This window comes from Gossypium hirsutum, chromosome A13 (genome assembly GCF_007990345.1).
Source record: "Gossypium hirsutum isolate 1008001.06 chromosome A13, Gossypium_hirsutum_v2.1, whole genome shotgun sequence".
Taxonomy (NCBI): domain Eukaryota; kingdom Viridiplantae; phylum Streptophyta; class Magnoliopsida; order Malvales; family Malvaceae; genus Gossypium; species Gossypium hirsutum.
Window position 1 is genome coordinate 3,752,420 of NC_053436.1, and position 19,468 is coordinate 3,771,887.

Here is a 19,468-nt window from a genome sequence, read left to right on the forward strand (position 1 = left end):
AATAAGAGAATTTTGACGACCAACTTGGACTATTCAAATGTTTATAAAAGGAACCACATTTCAAAAAAAAAACATTTTTAAATCTTGGACATAAGGACAGTATTTAATCGATTTGGTACCAATTTTGGGCGTAGTGAGGGTGCTAATACTTCCTCATGCGTAAGCGACTCCCAAACTCGTTTTCTCATATTTTCGTAAGACCAAAATCGTTGTTTTAGTAAAAAGAAATATTTTATTAAAATAACCAAATTTCTAGGTGAACCGATCACACCTAAACAAAAAGATTGGTGGCGACTCCTCATTTGGTTTTCAAAAAGTCGATCCACGTAGAATAAAAAATGGTTTCGACAGTATTCATGACTAAAGACATTATCATAAAACTTCTTTATACGCACAAATACTTAAAAAAATCCATAACCACTAATGTACTAGGCCAATTTCGGCCCAATCTCATTTACAAATTAAAACCCCGTTTACAAAACACTAAACCCCTTAAAACCCAAACCCATTCACACTTTTACAAACCCAAATACTATTAGCCCAATACCCTAAACTAACCTACCCTAATCTAAAAACCCCTAACCCAATAAGCCCACTAAATAAAACAAGCCCAAACCAATACCAAATCCCTAGCCCAAGACCAGAATCGGGAAACCCTAGTCCCACTTGGCCTTTGACTCAGCAGCTGCCACTGATCGAGTCTCCCACTTGCCCACTAACCTTCTGACACCAGCACTGGCCACCTGCTCCACCATGCCTCTGCCACCGTCGTTCGCCCATGCCCTACAAGAAACACACGAAAAGACAACAATATTAGATTAATATTGACAAGTGGTTATAAAAAACCAAAGGGAAATACTTTATATGGGGTTGGGGTTTTTGACAATAGATAGAGGTATTTCAAAATAAAGAAACAGATGGTAAAAAAGAGGCTATAAAGCCGATTGTAAAAAATAGAAAAGGGATTCCCCCTTTGGCAATTCCAAAATCAGAAAAAAGAAAGCATTTGGTAATCCTAACCAAACTTCAACAATCATTTTCTAAAAGCAATTTCAAAATACCAAGAAGAGGGCAATATCATTGAATCAGACTAAAACCTAAGGTGAATCCTTTTATTTACTTTTCGTTCTCTTTCGATTTTTTTTCTTTTTTTTCTATATCTAAATATATAAATATAAATAAAAATAATATTAGAAAATAAAAAAAATTTTGAATTTTTTTACCTTCTCCGGCCACCGTGCACGGTGGCCGGCGCCGGCGCCGGCGAGCTTCCGACGGCCGTCCGGTAACCGCCCCCCTGGCCGGAGCTCTCCCCTTTCCCCTCTTCTCCTCTCTTCCTTCTCTCCTCTTTTTTTTCATTTCAACTGCACAAATGAAAAAAATAAAATTTTTTAACTTTTATAGGTGACCAAAACGATGCGTTTTGGTCCCCCCCTTAACCAATAAAACGACGCCATTTGAACGCGGGTCGGGTCGACCCGACCCGCACCAGGTCAGATCCGCGTGTTTTTAAGGCGGAAGGGCTAATTGCGCTTTTAGCCCTTCCGCTTTTCTGGAACTTTACAATCAAGGTTTTTTATTTTTAATTTGGACCCATCGTTTTGTCCCGAGTTCATTCTGGTCCCCCACGCTGCGCAGCGTTTTAGTAGCTGGGGAAAATTGCTGTATGGGCCCCTCAATGTTTAGCGCGTGTTCGAATAAACCCTCTCCTTCCCTTTTATTTTCAAATTCGCCCCACAACTTTGTTTTTAGTTTAATTTTAGTCTTTTTTGTTTATTTTCATTTCTTTATTAAATACCCTTGTCATTTTTATACTATTAATATTACTATTATTATTATTATTATTATTAGTAGTAGTATATATTTTTATTATATGCGCGTACATATATATGTATTTATGTTTAGTATTTTCATCTACTTTATTCTAATATTTTAATGCTATGCTTACTTTTATATTTTGATATTATTATTATATTTATGATTATCATTATTATAATAGTGTATATTTTTATTTATGTGTATAGATTTATATATATTTTTGTTATGTTACATTGTTGTTCTTTGTATTTTTAATACCATTACTATTATGATTGTTAATATAGTGAATGTGTTGTTGTATGTATACATTTTTATATCATCATTGTTATTATCGTTAACCATAGTATATGTTTTCTTATATATGTATATATTATGTATTTTATATATATTATGTATATTATTATTTTTATTATACATATTACGTATATATCAAATATCGTATTATTCATGTATTTTATTAAATATGTATATATCTTCAATATATATTTATATAGGTATATCCTACGTAATATTAGTATTATTATTAATATTAATATGTCTTTAACATCGTAATTATGTGTACATATTATGTAAATGTTTTAATATTATATCGTGTGTATGTTTTATATATTATGAACATGTATTTTCAATATTATTAGTTATATTTTTGTATATACTACTCTACATACATATTTCCATATTACCCCATGTATATATATATTTTAAACTCTATTATATGTATATGTTTATTCTTTATATCATATTGTATATATTTTATTATTACATTTGTTTTATTCCTACTACATTTATCAATAATATTTGTACATATATTTTATTCTTGTATACACATTTTACATGTAGTATTCTTTTCGTATATCATTACATTATTATACCTTGATGTATTTCTAACCTTCATTTTTTTGTTGCCCGCCCATTTTGTATTATGTCGCTATTCACTATTCTAAAAATATTTTATACACATTCCTTATTTTATTTATTCTAATAAACAAGGTAACATACCGATTTAACATTAAATCGTTGATTTCATCGCTATGTTGGGTGAATATTAGTCGACTCGTGTTAAAATGGTATGTCCTTCTCGAAAATTAAAAAAATTGAAAGTTCTCGTCTTTTCAATCGGATCACAATTAAACCTTATATTGAACTCGTATTTTTGAAAATCAAGACAGCACGTGTTTATGAGATACCAATTTTGGGCGTCGCAAGGGTGCTAATACCTTCCTCGCGCGTAACTGACTCCCGAACCCTATTTTTTTCTCTGGATTTTAACGTGGACTTAAATTCATTTCTTTTCATTTCAAAAATAAATTTATAAGGTGTCCGATCACACCTATAAAAAGGATCGGTGGCGACTCCCCTTTTATTTCAAAATCGAACTTCAGTTTCCAAACTTTTTCACTAGATCGCCACAATCAGCGACACCGAAACCAATTTTTTTTACGTCGCTACAACTAAATATAAAAAGAATCTCAAATTATATAAAAGCATTTATATGCGCAACTATTTATGAAAATTCATAGCCATATTTTAAAAAAAATTCCAAATATTTTAATTTTAGTCAGGTTCCATAAGGACTAAAATTTATATAAGATAATTATAACATAAACCAAAAGTAGTCATTTGTATATATGAATTGAATTCAATGGTGAATATAATTCATCATGAATAAAGACAAAAGATGATGATTCCATATATATTCAACCAAGAACAGAAAATTTAAAACAAATAGTGCGAAAAAAAATCTTACCAACATTCATTTATTCGATTATCAAGTGAATTAACTTTCAAAACTAATTATACAACCCAATTGGAATTTTTCAATTGCAAAAAGTTGTAAGTCTGTAACTTTAATTTAATAATGACTTTAACCAAAATTTGTAAAATAATTGTGTAAAAAGAAGATAAAGAAATCTCACAAATCAATTTTTATCAATTGATTATAAATAAATAAATAAACATTCATCTTTTGAATAGCATATGCAAATATTAAACTATGTTATATTTATAAATCCTTAAAAATTTATTTGAAGAACCAAAATTCAAAAATTTATCAAGAATCTTAAAGATTTAAGATAATATATAATTAAAATATCAAATCTATAAAATTAAAAAAAACCGAATCAATCTAAAAATAATAAAGAATTTATTCATTCTCAATGATTCAAAATGACAAAACTCTGATACCACTTGTTAGACTTGTAAAATAAATCTAAATTAAAATTGAATAAACCAAAATCTATCATATCAAATCATTAAGAATAAATCAAGAATAAAACTAGATGCGAAAGCGTACCTGAATCCATGAATTTCTTAAAATTTTACTGAATTTTGAGAATTTGATTTTCCAAATTAGCACACAAGAAATTTAGAGAATATTTGCTCTCTCTTCCTTAATATTTATAACATTAGCATATGGGCTAATTAGAATTTGATTAGAACTCAATTACTAGACTATTTACACATATTTGACCCATACTTTATTTAATAATTAAAGTTCAATAAAATTCTAACCAAATTAAATTATTTTTAATTTAGCCTAACCTATCATGATAGTAAATAATAACATGTAATTACCCTTATTATATATGTGATGTCCATATTTTCCAACAGACAACAAATAGGCAATTTTCATCAACAAAGCTGCAGTAAAAACCACAGGCAAACATGAAACCACAGGCAAACATCCCGTTAACGAGGATCGGCCTCACACTGGCTGACTCTCAGAAGCTAAAGTCAGTCGAGAGAGTGTTTCTCAATGAATTCAGGCCATTCACAAATGAAGGGTAGTCCATGATTTCGGCGTCAATAAAAAATGAGGACGGAATGATCAGTGGAATCAAAAGTTACAAAGGCACTAGAGGTATTGGTATTCATGATCATGGCTCCCGAAGACGAGCAATGGCTTTCCAAGGAATACTAAATTACTTGAATAAACTAAATAATTCATGCTATAATTCCTTGAAGAAATCACCACGACAGAGCTGAAATTTCCAAAACAATAATTTTCTTCTACGAGAAAGGAAAATAGTTATGCAGTAGCGTTCAAAATGGGATCAATCAATGTTCTGAGGGTCTACAAAAGGTTTGCTTTTCGTCAACGAAGTATTTCAGTTGTGTTTCGCGTTCAACAAATATGATTCCAACTTTTTAAAAAAAAAAATTAATTAAATTTTTACTTTTTTTTCACTTAATTAGTTAATTAAACTGTCAAAATGCATTAAATAAATTTTTTGATGATTATTAAAGTTAATTACCCTTAATTTTTTCCCATTAAAGCCATCCTTATCATAATCACAACATGACATGTAATAAAAAATTTATAAAATATAAAAATCAACAAAAGTTATAAATTATTAAATTTTAATAAAAGATATTAAAAATTAGAAAAAAAAATTATAAAATTAGTAAGAAAATATAAAAAATTGAAAATTTTTATAAAAACCATAAAAAATTATAAAATACATCAAAAAGACTATTTAATCATTAACTTTAACCGTTGATCGTTAAAATTAACGACACCAAATTTTTTCCAATTAAAGCCATTACTTACCGCAACACAACATGACATGTGGCCAAAGATGATAAAAAATAAAAATAATAAAAGTTATAAAAAATTATAAAATACTTCTTTCGGTATAATATTTTTTTGGTATGATATTTTTAAAAAAAAATTACGAATTTTATATTTCTTTACAATTTTTTTATAATTTTCTTACAATTTTATAATTTTATAGTTTTTTTATATATTTCTATATATTTTATAGTTTTTATAAAATTTTATAATTTTTTTACTATTTTTATAATTTTTATATTTTGTTAAAATTTAATAATTTTTATTAATTTATCTTTTTTTTTCACATGTCACGTCGTGGAGTGACATGTGGTGACTTTAACTGAAAAAATTAGAGGTGATTAACTTTAACAATCAACCGTTAATGTTAATGGTCAAAGGATCTTTTGATGTATTTTGATAGTTTAAGTACTCAATTAAATGCAAAAACAGCGCAATTACTTACTTGCTTTTTTTGAAAAAACTATAGAGAATTCTTTATATATTTTGAAAGTTCAAGTATCGAATTAAATGCAAAAATTATTTTTTTTTGAAAAAGTTTGAAAAGTTTTTATACTCTTAAGCCTTATAATAACTATAAAAATCTATATATTAAAACATGCATCAGCACATCACTTTAAAATAATGTCTTTCCTATTTTGTTTATTTAACATTTTTTTATCAATTTAGTCTAATTAAGATAAGTGTTTGAAGGTGATGCATTAATCATCATTAAGAAATATCAATCAAATCAAATAGACAGATTAGAGATCGGGACTCATATCACAGACATTCATCAGATTTCACAACAGTTTGGATGGATTTGATTCAAACACACAAGAAAAATAGCAAATCAATTAGCCCATGTTTTAGCTATTGTGAGTCTAAAAAGAGAGAAACCAACTTACGTGTATGGAGGAGTCTCCTGCTTCGCCGTGCGGAGAATGGAAGCGAAGAAACAATGTGAACTAGACTGAAATGGGGTGTGCATGGAATTAGAAGGAACAAGGAACATCATATTAGAAATGGGATTTGGTTCCTTGGAAGCTGAAACTATCTACTTTTTGAAAAATGCTAATTTGAGAGCGCGGTTTCTGCATTAAATGTGGTTGGGTAGGAAAATCTTATCTTTTGTTTTTTTTTTAAATTTATTTTCCTTTCTGGCTATAGGATTAAGTGTTAGTTTTATTATTTTCATAGTAGCTCCGTAGGTTTATTTTTTTTTGTTGTACTGTTTTGAGCAATTAGTAAATAAAGCTTCGTCTGTTTGATTTAAAAAAAAAAGATAAGTGTTTGAATTAATTACTATGGTTAAAAATTTTTATTAATCCACTAATAATTGATACATTGGCCAATTGAATAACAATACGTGACACTTTTTATAATTCCAAAATATTTTTTTACTCCCTCCTGTTTGTACCACAAAAATGGAGAAACCAAAACCCCACCATTTTCCCAACAACGGATCTATGACAACTATCAATGATAACGGCGGCGGCGCTTCCTTCCTGGGTTCTTCTCTAGGTGATCAACTTGAACAACAACAGCTGGTGTTCTCCCCCACTAATGTGCTTCTGTTTCCGACTTTCGCCTCATACTGACTGGTTTGGTGCTTGTAGCAGAAGAATTTCTAAGTTGTTTATCTGTTTCAAACATAAGATTTTTGGTTATGGAATTGAATCCAAGATGTACCCCAGACGGTCTAGCTCTAATTCTTCCATAATCAAAACTGCATATTTCTTAGCTTGTTTTTGGATATTTGAGAGTTTGACTTATACATATATAGGTTCTAGGTTTACCTATCAACAGCTTACTTTTAATAGCTGCAAGTAATTGATTCATATGGCATACTTATTTAAGGTGCAAATTAGTTTTAGCTCAAGAATAATTTAGCTATTAACTCTTTAAATTAAGGTGGAACATTATTTTTTTTAATAAAATTTAATAATTGAATGATAAAACTATAAAAATTTGACAATACTAGTAATTATTATGTATTTTTTGAAAGTATTTAAACAAAATTTAAGGACAATTAAAAGTGGGAGAGTTTGAATAAAAATATAGGCAAAAAAATAGGCTTAGGTAAAAAATATATTATTTTTTACTATTTTGTTGCTATTTTCTTGTTTTTTTTTTCACTATTTCGTTACTATTTCACTATTATGTTGTTACTATTTTGTTATTATTGTTTGATCAATTGCACCTATCTTATTGTTATTTAAGTATACATATTTTTTTAATTTATTTTTAATTTGTTAGAAAATATTTATTTTAACGTTTTTAATATTTTTGATGTATTATATATTTTTTTAAAAATTATGTAAAAAAATTTTAGACCCATTTTTTAAGTTACGTCCAAGTCTAAAATTTTGGTTGTGCACATATTGCCCATGGATTGAGAAATTAATGAGTAGAATTTATTTTAAGATAACATGTATATGCAATAAAGAAAATAGACATTCTTCCACTACTTTGAGTCTTTGGTCGCCTGTTGAGTTTAACATTTAATTTTTAGACCCAGAAATCGTAATGAAACAAGTCTCTGACACATAATAAACTTTGGAACATTGCAGAAAGATTGACAACAATTATCTTACTTTGAGAGCCACTATGACAAATAAACACTAGGGAAGTTAAAAAGGGAAACAATGACAACTAAATTGCCCAAACTTTGGGGACATACCTTTGCTTATATAGATCCCATCTTCATCGATATCATCCTTGAACATCTCCTCCATGTCCATATTCATCACCTTGGCCCAGATAATATAGAGGGTGACACTTGTGAAGCAAAACTCCCCACAATTTCCCACGTTAATCCATTTAGGAAATCTTCATTCAAGTTACTTACAACATCATTTGAGTCCTCAAAAAGTTTCACCACTGCGGACATGGAAGGCCTCCTGGCATATTCATTTTGCAGACACCATGCAGCAACCTTCATCACCTCCACAACTTCGGTTGCATTCGACTGCATATCATCGCTGCACCGATCGACTATATCCAACAGTCGCCCCCCTTCTTGCTTTCTCCTAAAAAGTCTCAGTAAATGCATATCTTCTTGTTGAGATTCATCGACGTTTCGTCGCCCACACAGAATTTCCAGGACCACAATACCAAAGCTATAGACATCTGCTTTTTCAGTTATAATTGAACTTAACCATTCAGGAGCCATATAACCAGGGGTTCCCCTCATAGTTGTTACGACTCGGCTTTGTTCTCTTCCAATTAGCTTAGACAACCCAAAATCTGAAACTCTGGCATTGAAATTCTCATCTAGAAGGATATTTTGTGGTTTGATGTCTAAGTGAATTATCTTTTGATTGCAACCTTCATGAAGATAGGCTAGTCCTTTGGCTATATCTATAATGATCTTCTTTCTAATGTGCCATCTAAGAGCAGATTCTTGGTTTTTATTGAAGATCCACCGGTCTAGCGATCCATTAGCCATGTACTTGTAGACTAAAAGCCTGTTGAATTTTTCAGCACAAAATCCAACCAAACTTACCAAATTGAAATGGTGAATGCTTCCAATTGCTTGAACTTCAGCTGCAAAGGACTTGTTAACTGCACCAAAGCCAACAAGATGCTTCACTGCAACTTCAGACCCCGAAGGTAAGGTTCCATGAAAAACAGACCCAAAACCACCCTCACCAATCTTGTTGCTAAAATTTTTGGTGACGTTCTTCAACTCTTCGTATGAGAATCTAGTTGGCATTCCCAGCATGTTGTCTAGATAATCTTCCTCAACTTCTTGGAACCCTTTTCTAAATCCTAGAATAATGAAAGCGCATATAAGAAACACACCAAAGATAGCTCCAAGAGTTGAGCCCACAATAACTGATGTATACTTTGGTGATGAAACATTCTTGTTAGGACTCTGTGAAATTGGAGAACTTTGCACCTTTATAAAAGCTGAGTTGTTGGTTTTGTAAGTACCGTTGTCGCTAGAATAACTTTTCGCAATGGACAATCCTCCAGATAGAAAATAGCAGGAACCCTCTGTATACATAAAGGCTTTGCAAGAACAGTTGATTAAACAGATTGCTTTACATTCTTTTAAATTTATTGTCTCAGAGATCAAATGTTTTTTCACGGGATGAAAATAGTAGCCTTGTAGCTCGAGAAAACTCTGATGAATAAAACTCTCACAAGAGATTGGTGAAACTGCATAACATCCAAGATCTGGCTTTGTATAATTTATTGGCTTAAAATAAGTAGTTCCATTTTCACTTGCATCAACAGGGCAACTGCATCCCTCTTTTAAGCAAACGCCATAATTTCCACATGCGAATGGATAACTACATGGATCAATGGGGAGTAGATCAGTCCCCTCCCACTTGGAATCTTTCCACTCATATGCCTTCAAGTGGCCATCACTTCCCAACTGTATAAACTTAGCTGAGGCTGACACGGAGAAATTCCCGAACTTTCCTTTCTGGAATTCAAGATCAGCATCAGACAAGATAGGACTTACGTAATAGGGATCCATAGATGCAGTGGATTCACCATAACTAACCATAGAAGCAGTGAAGTAGCCAACAGAATAATTGACAGCAAATTCATACGAAACTCTACTTGAATTCGGTAGCGATACAGTAACCGTCAATGCTTGGAATGGCCGGAAGCTTTGACCAAGAACTAAAGAGTCCGTTGGGTAGTCAAATGACTGCCAATCCATGTCGCTGGCTTTGTTAAGCAGCATGAGGTTTCCCTCCGCACTCAATTTTAACCTTGAACTTAACGTATCAACGTTGTCTGCGTACCAAACAGGAAAATTGTAAGCATCTGTCAACGTAAACTGGCCATCATGAGGGAGTTGCAACTGTGCTTGACTCTGAACTGGATAGCCTCTATTAGCCGACCATACCACTTGTGGAGAAGATCTGATATGACCATCGTAACTCGTGCTGAAGATGGAGATAGCAAATAGGCAATTGTCACCATCATAGCTGCAATGGAAGCCACAGACAAACATCCCATTAACAAGGATCGGCTTCACACCATATGACTCCCTGAAATTATAGTCAGATGAGGAAGGGATTCTCCAGGATTTCGGGCCATCAACAAATGAGGGGTAGTCCATGATTTCAGCATCAACAAAAACTAACGCCGAAATAATCAATGGCATCAAAAGAGTGATCATTAGAAAGGTGCTACAAGCATTAGTATTCAGGATCTTTGCTCTCTAAGGCAAGCAATGGCTTTCCAGGGAAAAGTAAATTAGCTGCGACAATGGCGTCAACTTTGACTAAACTAAATAATTCATGCTATCATATTGAGGGTGAAAAGAAAATCTTTTTCGTTTATGAAATCACCAAGAAAAAGCGGAAAAGTGAAAAATGGACTACGATGAATAGCAAGAATTTTCTTTAGGAAAAAATAGTAATCCAGTAGCGTTCAAAATGGGATTAATCAGTGTCGCTAAGTGGGGGCATTGACAGCTTCTATACCCTCCCAACACGTACAATTTGTCAAATTCAATCAAGTCCACTTCCATGGAAAAAAATGCAATGTGAGGTGGTTTCTTGGCATCCTCCTACCGGAGATTAGTTGAAATTTAATACCAATGGATCTGTAATGATGGACACTGTACTGGAAAGTATTGGAGTTATTTTGAGGACTTGCATAGCAACAGCTTAATTACATTTTCATTCCCATTATGGTGTGTTGACCCAAGTCAAATGGAGGTGCCAGCTATTATAGAAGCAATCTCAATTTTATTTTAGTTATTTAACTTTCAAAAATTTATAATTTAATTTTCAGATTTTTATGTTTTTCAAAATTTATTATATTAAAATTTGGTATCTCTTAGAGTTTGTGTGTCTTAAATCTTGTCACCTGTTAAAAAAAAACTACAGTGATAAATATTCCATGCAAGTTGAGTCCACATAGAACTATACTTCTACTGTTTGATTTTGATTTTCATTATTAATGAATTTCTTATTTTACGATAATTCTATTGCCATTATAGACATTTATTATAACAATATCCATTATTCCATAGAACTGTTATAATGATATAACTGCAGTTATAATAAATTAATCTGTTACTTTTGCTCTTTATATTAAAATATGTTGGATAAAATTTAAATAAAGCATCATAATCTGCATATTATATAAAACTAACTCCTAAAAAACCATAGGAATTAATAGGGGTATTTTAGGTAATACAAAAAATTAATAGGAATAATTTAGACATTAAACTTAATAAGGGTTATTTAGAAATTTTGCAAAAAAAAAAGAGTTAATTTATTTATTTATATGTTTTAAATATTATTATATTTTAGTTATTTTTATTTCTTATTAATTTATAAATAAATCTATTTATATATAATTTTTTTCCCTTTTTTAGTTAATTATGTATTGGTCATCTTGATCCTATAATGCAAACAAAAAGCAAAAAAAAAGTTTATTTATAAATTTTAATTTTATTATATTTTTATTTGCTTTTTATGTATAAATAAAACTATTTGTATATAAATAAATTGGTAATTGAACTTCATAGAAGTTACAAACTATTTATATGCATTAATCTCGTTATTACATTTTAATTTAACATTATGCTTTAATTTTTTTATTGTTTGGAAGTTATTTTTTTATTGTTTGGATGTTACTTATGTAATTTTTAAATTCATAGAAGTTACTACGAGTATGAAGTTTACAATTTTTTACTTCTCAATAAATTTATAATTTCTTACCTCTTTTTATATGATTAATAGTGAATTCATGTATGGTTTCATGCTTCGGCAATATTGAAAGCGGTAATAGCTTTTTCCTCATCCTCTCTAAAAATAGGAGGATCATCTTTCAAAAATTTTGTCATATTTAACATGGTCAAATAAAACAACATTTTTTGTTTCCATGTTTTAAAATTCTCTCCAGTGAATTTCGCAGGCTTTTCATTGTGACTCATAGTTACAAGTAACGTTTAGCTCGCAGCCTGAGCCTGAGCAGTGACAATTGCCTTAGCCTTTGAATTGGATGAGTTGTTTGACGTATGGTGACCTGTACGCCTTAGATTCAAACTACAACAAATAATTTGTCTTAAGAATGTAAGAAAATATAATATCGTATGTAGTATTAATATGTCAGTAGCAATAATAATGCAATACAATGCAATAGTAGTAACACAACAGAATACCAGTAATCGGACAGAGTTGAAAATTAGAAAAAGAATTTTGTTGAGCCCTGTATGAACAGGTTCCTTAAGACAAATTCAACCTCTCCTCAGTGCTTTGAGTAACGTTGTATCTCTGTCTCCCAGAAAACAACAACAAACGATCACAATAGTAGCACAAAAACATTGATCAATCAAATGCAATCTTATCTTTCTCTATCACCAGGAGGAATAGATTTAGAAGGAACTTTTTATATTGATGGTTTTTTATAAGTGTTTTGAAAGTCTCCTAACTTGACTTTATATAGAGGAGAGAAAACAAATGAAGAAATTTAGACTGATTCATGAAGAATTTTTTAAAAAGTTAGTAGATATAAGTGAACAGACACAGAATAAACGAAAATCTGCAATATTAAACCAAAAGCAATAAATCTGTTCACTAAGAGATACAACTGTTCATCAAAAGACAGAATCATTGGTTAATTTAAGCATCAATTTATCATTCATCACTCAACAATTTTGAGCATATTATATAGAGAATATAAATCCATAATTTATTATTCAAACCTTCAATTTTATCAATAAAATAATATGCCTCAAAGTTTCAAAATATTCATTATTTTCCAACAGAAATTGTGATGGTTTCATATATCATGTGTTAGCCATACATTGGCTATGTGTGCCACCTCATAAAAAAATTAACACCATTAGCGTTTTGGGGTAACTTGTGGAACGATTAGTACTGAATTAAGAAAAAATGTCAAGTCCAAATACCAAATCTTATATTAAGCCAAGAAAAAATAAATATTTGATTCAAAATTAATTAGGTTCACACTTGCATTAAATTATACTTTAATTTTTTTTTTATTGTTTGGAAGTTATTTTTATAACTTCTAATTTCATAGAAGTTACAAATAATCAATTATATATATACATAATCAACTATTTTTGAGTTCTTTTGGAGTGATAATTTAATTTCTGTTTTGACGATTCGTTTTTCATTCATTTTCACATTTGTCTTTACATAAATATCAAAATTCATCTCTTATTATCGATGAAAACTATATATATAATTTCCTCAATAAAATAGTTATAGAGCAAATATTTTTTTTCATATGGAAAAAAGAAAAGACAAGTCGTGATTAAAATTTTGATTTTCACCATAAAAACATCCATTCGAAGATTTATCCAAAATCTTATTCTAAAATTCAATCTCTCAATATTCCAACCATGTGGATATAATATAAATTAAACTTCTATCACAATAGTTTTTCAATATTTTATGATTTGTTTAAAATTTTACAAGCCCCAAGATGCGGCTTGCTAGCTCGTATCAAAACCATTAATGTTTGGTTGTTCCTTCACTCGTATTTATTTCATTTTGACTTTTATTTTATTTACTTCGAAATAGAAAGTACTTAATTCTTTTGTATTGTTTTACAGGTTAATTACTACGAGTACAAGTCTAGAAAACTTTTTAACTTCTCAATAAACTTATAATTTCTTACCTTTTTTTTTATATATATATAGTTTCCTCAACAGATTAATTATAGAATTGAACTGTGACAATCAATTTTGTATTATTTTATAATTAAATATAAAATATTGATATATATAGTTTTAGGAGCATGCTCTTCAGTTAATTTTATCTATTTTTTTATTTAGGAGTGAATATAAACATATTAGATAATTCAAGCATATTACAAATTATAATTTTATTTTTAATTATTCTGCTTCTATTTTAAGTAAATATAAAAAAATTAAATTGATGATTGATTCAATTCAATTGAATTGAATTGGTATTGTTGTGATTGATTACTGAGAGAGAGGACTAAATTGAATAAATTAAAAATAGTGGAATTTGTTGAAATGATGAAGTTTGCTTTGAATTTGGTTGAATCATGCTATGTTATGTAATGGATTGATAAATTGAAAATGATGAAATGTAATTTAGAGTTATTTGATGAATTAGATAATTGGTTACCCTATTAACTGTTCGGGCAGTATTGGATATAATTGACATGCCATAGGATAGATCGAGTACGGATTACTTTGACTATATGTCGATGAGAGTTGGGTGCAATTTTCCTTCGAACATTCTGACAAGTGCTAGGCACAATTAGTACTTTGGTTAAATTAATGAGCACTGGGCGAATTTACTTATTTCAGACATTTCGATGAGGCACTAAGTGTCGAATTGGTGTGTTGGTTGGATCCGTGTATCCGTTCAAGCCCTAGTCATGTTAATAGGGGGCTTAATATACTAGTTGGCTGAACGATCATTGAAATTGATTAAATGTTACAAAGTTGAAATACATGCACTTATATACGACGTTGAATGTTGAGAGTATGTAAAAAATCACGCAAACTGATTAAAGGCCAGAGAGCTGATTCAGTAAGATAAGAAATAAATCGTTTGATTTGGTAATCAAATGAAGCATAATTATATGTTACAAGATGAGTAATTATACAAATCTATCTAGCATTGTAATGATGGTATTAAATATTCGTATAGATTACTTAGTTCATGAAATGATTATAATAATAGTGATATATACATATATATATATATAGATGTGTTGAATGAAATTGATTATAAAATGTTTTTATATTGATTGATAGTATATACATGGAATTTGAATGCAATTGAATATTTCATATGTTATATCGATTTGAATTATAAAAATACCATTGAGCTTTATCGCTTAGCATATGGTTTGTTTCTCGTGCGTAGGTTAGGTATATATCGAGATTCCCAGCATCAACTCCAGCATCCAAATAAAGATCCTAAATTCAACAATTTTTGTGTTGTTTTATTTTGTTGGTTATACAACATATACCTAGATTGAGTCAATTTTAGTATTTTTGCTATTTTTGAGAATGTTGAATTGAATATTTGGTAAATGGACTTAATTATATGAATATAAAAATTTGTATATGTGTTTATCATATGGTTTTTGTAAAGTATAAAAGATGCTTTTGCAAATAGTATTTGTGGATTAGCATTTATGTATATAATTGAATGAATACTAGATAAATAATTTATAGGTAATATGGCATAAGCATATTGATGGATAGTGTATTAATAGGCTTGAATTGATGCTTGAAAGGTATGCGTATTGATTACTTATGAGTTGAATATGTATATTAAATTATTAGAAATAAATTGCAGGTTGATGTTTATTAGAAATTGCATAAATAGGATGTGGCATCGCGATGTCATATGAGTGTCGTTGCTACAAGATATGGACTCCAAGCTACAGCACGATGAGGAATCTCATCGCCGCGACGAGATCATCACAGTATGTCATGACGCAACAAGGAATCCCCTCACGTCACGACATTCACTTAATGTTTTGAAGTTCTTACAATTTGGTCCTAATTCTATCTCGAGTTAGTTTTAGAGTTTCCATAAGCTTGTATAGGACTAGAAAAACTATTTTATATTGTATTGTATGCATAATTGAGTTGAAAATTTATCATTTAATTGTTTTATATTGTATTGTATGCATAATTGAGTTGAAATTTATCATTTGGTAGTATTAATCGGGTATGATTAATCATAGTTACTCCGACAATAAATGTAACACCTCGTAACTTAAATTTGACGATCAGGAAGGGTACTGAATGTCACATTTTTAGTCTAATTTTTTTCCTTGCTATCTATTGACTTTTTTTTCTAGCTCTCTACGGAGGAAATCTTTGGTGATGTTAGTTGAATATGAAGATATCGATTTTGTATAGTGGATTATGAATCCTCTCAATGTGCCAAGAAATTTGAGACAAGTGGTTAATGACATTAAGAGGCTATAAGCAAAGAATGATATTTGCTTGCAAAAAAGACACCTTTTCTGTAAGAAGATTATTTTGTGAAATATCTTCAACTTTGATCCTTGAGTTAATGGTGAATTTTATTTATAACATGTTTAAAATGTAAAATAAATTGATTAAAATATAACAATCAATCAATTATAAAAAGTCAAATCATGCAACACGTGGTGATAATCATAGTTCTATTCATTTATAACTATTTATTTGTAAAATAAATAAATATATTAATAATTTACCAATTACATACTAACTTTCATACTAATAATTCTATTTAATAAAATTTTCACCATCTAAAAGTAACTAAGTTAAAAATTAATTATGAGTTAACATATTGATAAAATTTTAGTAAAAATAAAATTAATTAATCTCTTCTATTAATAAAATCATCATTAACTGATTTAACAGTAATCAAAAATAACACGATATATAGAATCAATCAAAAAGTAACATGTGACATGCCACATAGATAAATATTCTGACATGGCATATCTCATCTATAAATATTAAAAAATATACAAAAATCATTAAAAATTGTATAAACATTTTAAAAATAATTAAGAAATTATAAAAATTTTTAAAAAATGTTATTATCAATATTATTATAGTGATGTCCTATTTACCATAGTGTCAATCGGGCTATCAAGATACCGGAAGCACCGAACACCAAATGATAAAGTTGGTTCATAAACTTGAATCTAACACTAACATATATAGAACTGATTTGAATCCAATTTCGGCTGTTAATAGACTTGCAAGATTGCCGTCGTTAAGCTCATGTTGGGAGCAAAACACATCAACGGCCCATAAGATGACCTTACGATATATTAGTAGAAGCCCGATAATAAAGGAAGCCCACACCCAAAAAAATCCTCTGCAAGAAGGCAGCTCATGTACTTATTAATTCCACGAGATTAGAACTTTAGTCTTACAATCTGTGTAGTTTTAGGGGTATCTTAATTTCAAATCTACCTAAGTCAATCTAACTCTCGCAAAAACGAAAATTCTCGATAGAAATTCTCTAAAGCACCGAAAATAAAGTGAAAGCAACTCAAAAAGAAATAGCAACGAAAGAATAAAAAATACTACAAGAAAGCAACACACATCAAGTGTTTGAGTAAATGGACTCAATTGTATTCAATTACTATGAAGGATTAAAATTGAGTATCCTGAGAGGATAACAAATAAGAGGGAATGCCTCTATTTATAGTTGAATTCTCTCAAAACCAACGATACAAATTAAGTTATATCGACGAGCAAGATTAAAGCTAATTTAGAATTAAGATTCTTAAGGAATTGACTCAATCCTAAGATTACAAAATCAAATCTTATCATTATAATATCTTCTAATATTGGTTTCTTTATTTATCTTGATAGCCTCACCAAAGCTTCAAGTAAAAGTGAATTGAATGAACCTTATTTCATCAATTGAACTCTATGAGACATTCGTCATGGATTTTAATCTCGACCTATGACATTGGCACACCTCCTAAGCTTACTACAAAGAGAAGACACATTCCACTTCTTAAGTCCCAACAACGCGCTCTCTAGTTATCACCAAACACCCTATAAATAGAAGCATAAGTTACCCAATGAATGGATTTATAAACAATATGGTATGTGATAAAAAAAAACTTTCATCAAGTGAACTTCTTTTACCATCAAATTTTATACTATAACTCTTGAAATTATCTTTACTAGACCAAATATCTTCGCGAATTAAAACCATGAAAATTGAGTGGACTATGTCTGGTTGCAACTGATAGTACAAATGGAAGCACTAACAGGATCATTGTTATTACAGTAATCCACAAAGGAAGAAGCAACTGACAATACACCTGAAAGCAAGAACATGATTGGTTATTACAGCAATTTGAAAAGCATGGGTTTGAGGGCTTTTAAGATATTTCTGAAGGCAATATGACCGTATCATGTAATAAAGGTCACATGGCTACCAAATAAACCTAATTTCCTTGCCTGCAATCTTTCTAAATTTCCTTTGCATGAGCGTAGGAGCTGTAGAGATCTTTTAGGGCCATGGAAAATAACTTCCGAAAGGAAAAAAAAAAATCATTAGCAGTGTTATGGAAAAGCTTGCCAAACTCATTACCAAGAATCAACCTTGACCCAAAAGAGAGACAAAGAGGAGCTCCCTCAATTAGGGGAAAGCAATCTTAAGAAGCTACCACACCCAAAGGAGTCGCTTCACCATAAATTATAATATCACTACACTGTCAATTCGTACCTCTTCCAAACTAAATTCATACATGCATCACACACATCAACTTCAACTAGGGATCATTCAATGAGATAATGTCTCATTTAATCACATTTACATGTATGTGTTGAAGGTCCCTTATGACTCATTTGATATTTTTCCTAAGTTAACACTTACGAATAAATAAATAAATAAATATATATATCCACTGAGATGCTCAATCAAAACTCTTAAACCACACTACCCTACTATTAGCACTAGCATGCAAACCAATTTCCTCTTTCGTAACCCTAAACTTGTATCAACACTCAATAACAACGATAAGAGTATTCAAAAACTATCATTTCATTAAAATTTCCAAATTTTCATTCTTCTCACCCTAGAATATTGCTCCCGTTTAGGGAAAGAATTGAAAAAAAAGAAAACGGCTTCTCTTTTTCTGGTAGCTCGATGGAATTACAGCACTAGGAGCTGGCTGGCTAGGGCGCTAGGCCAATGGCTTGCTATAAGACTTTTAATGAAACCCATAGTACCAAGCCATTGTGTGATCCATGCAGTAACTGGGAGTGAAAATTTTCTTCTTTTAATTAAAGTAGTTAAATAAAGCAAAACCTATGCCAAGTGAAATCATGACTCCAAATTCAAGGTTAGGGCTTGAGCTAAAAAGGAAATTTAAAAGGAGAAGAATAATGAGTGGTCATCCATTTTTCATTATCACCATATTAAAATAAACAAACAAAACAAGATAATGTAGGATCTCGGTTTGGCATTCATGATATTACATAAATTTGAAATTTACAGAATTAGGCTCCCAATGCCTTCCGCAAGTGTTTGGTGTATACTTTTTTCATCTAAAATGAAATTCTTGTAATTTGGTTATTCAATTTTTAGGAGTTTTCATTTTGGCCACATTAAATCTCTAAACTGAACAAGT

At 30.2% G+C, this 19,468-nt stretch overlaps 1 protein-coding gene across 2 annotated transcripts; it reads right to left on the bottom strand.

Annotated features, from left to right (window-relative positions):
* Positions 1-6,702: 6,702 nt before the first annotated feature.
* On the bottom strand, positions 6,703-10,654 carry LOC107913546 (G-type lectin S-receptor-like serine/threonine-protein kinase SD2-5). 2 transcript variants are annotated; one of them, XR_005907374.1, is made up of 2 exons: positions 8,052-10,654; positions 6,703-7,011 (listed from the first exon to the last, which is right to left on the bottom strand). XR_005907374.1 is itself a non-coding variant. In XM_016842171.2 (1 exon), the coding sequence occupies exon 1, from the start codon at positions 10,512-10,514 to the stop codon at positions 8,118-8,120; it is 2,397 nt and encodes a 798-aa protein (XP_016697660.1). In that variant the 5' UTR covers positions 10,515-10,654; the 3' UTR covers positions 7,860-8,117. The 2 variants fall into 2 exon arrangements, 1 of the variants encoding a protein (XP_016697660.1); XM_016842171.2 differs by lacking the exon at positions 6,703-7,011 and having other exon boundaries at positions 7,860-10,654.
* Positions 10,655-19,468: the final 8,814 nt, after the last annotated feature.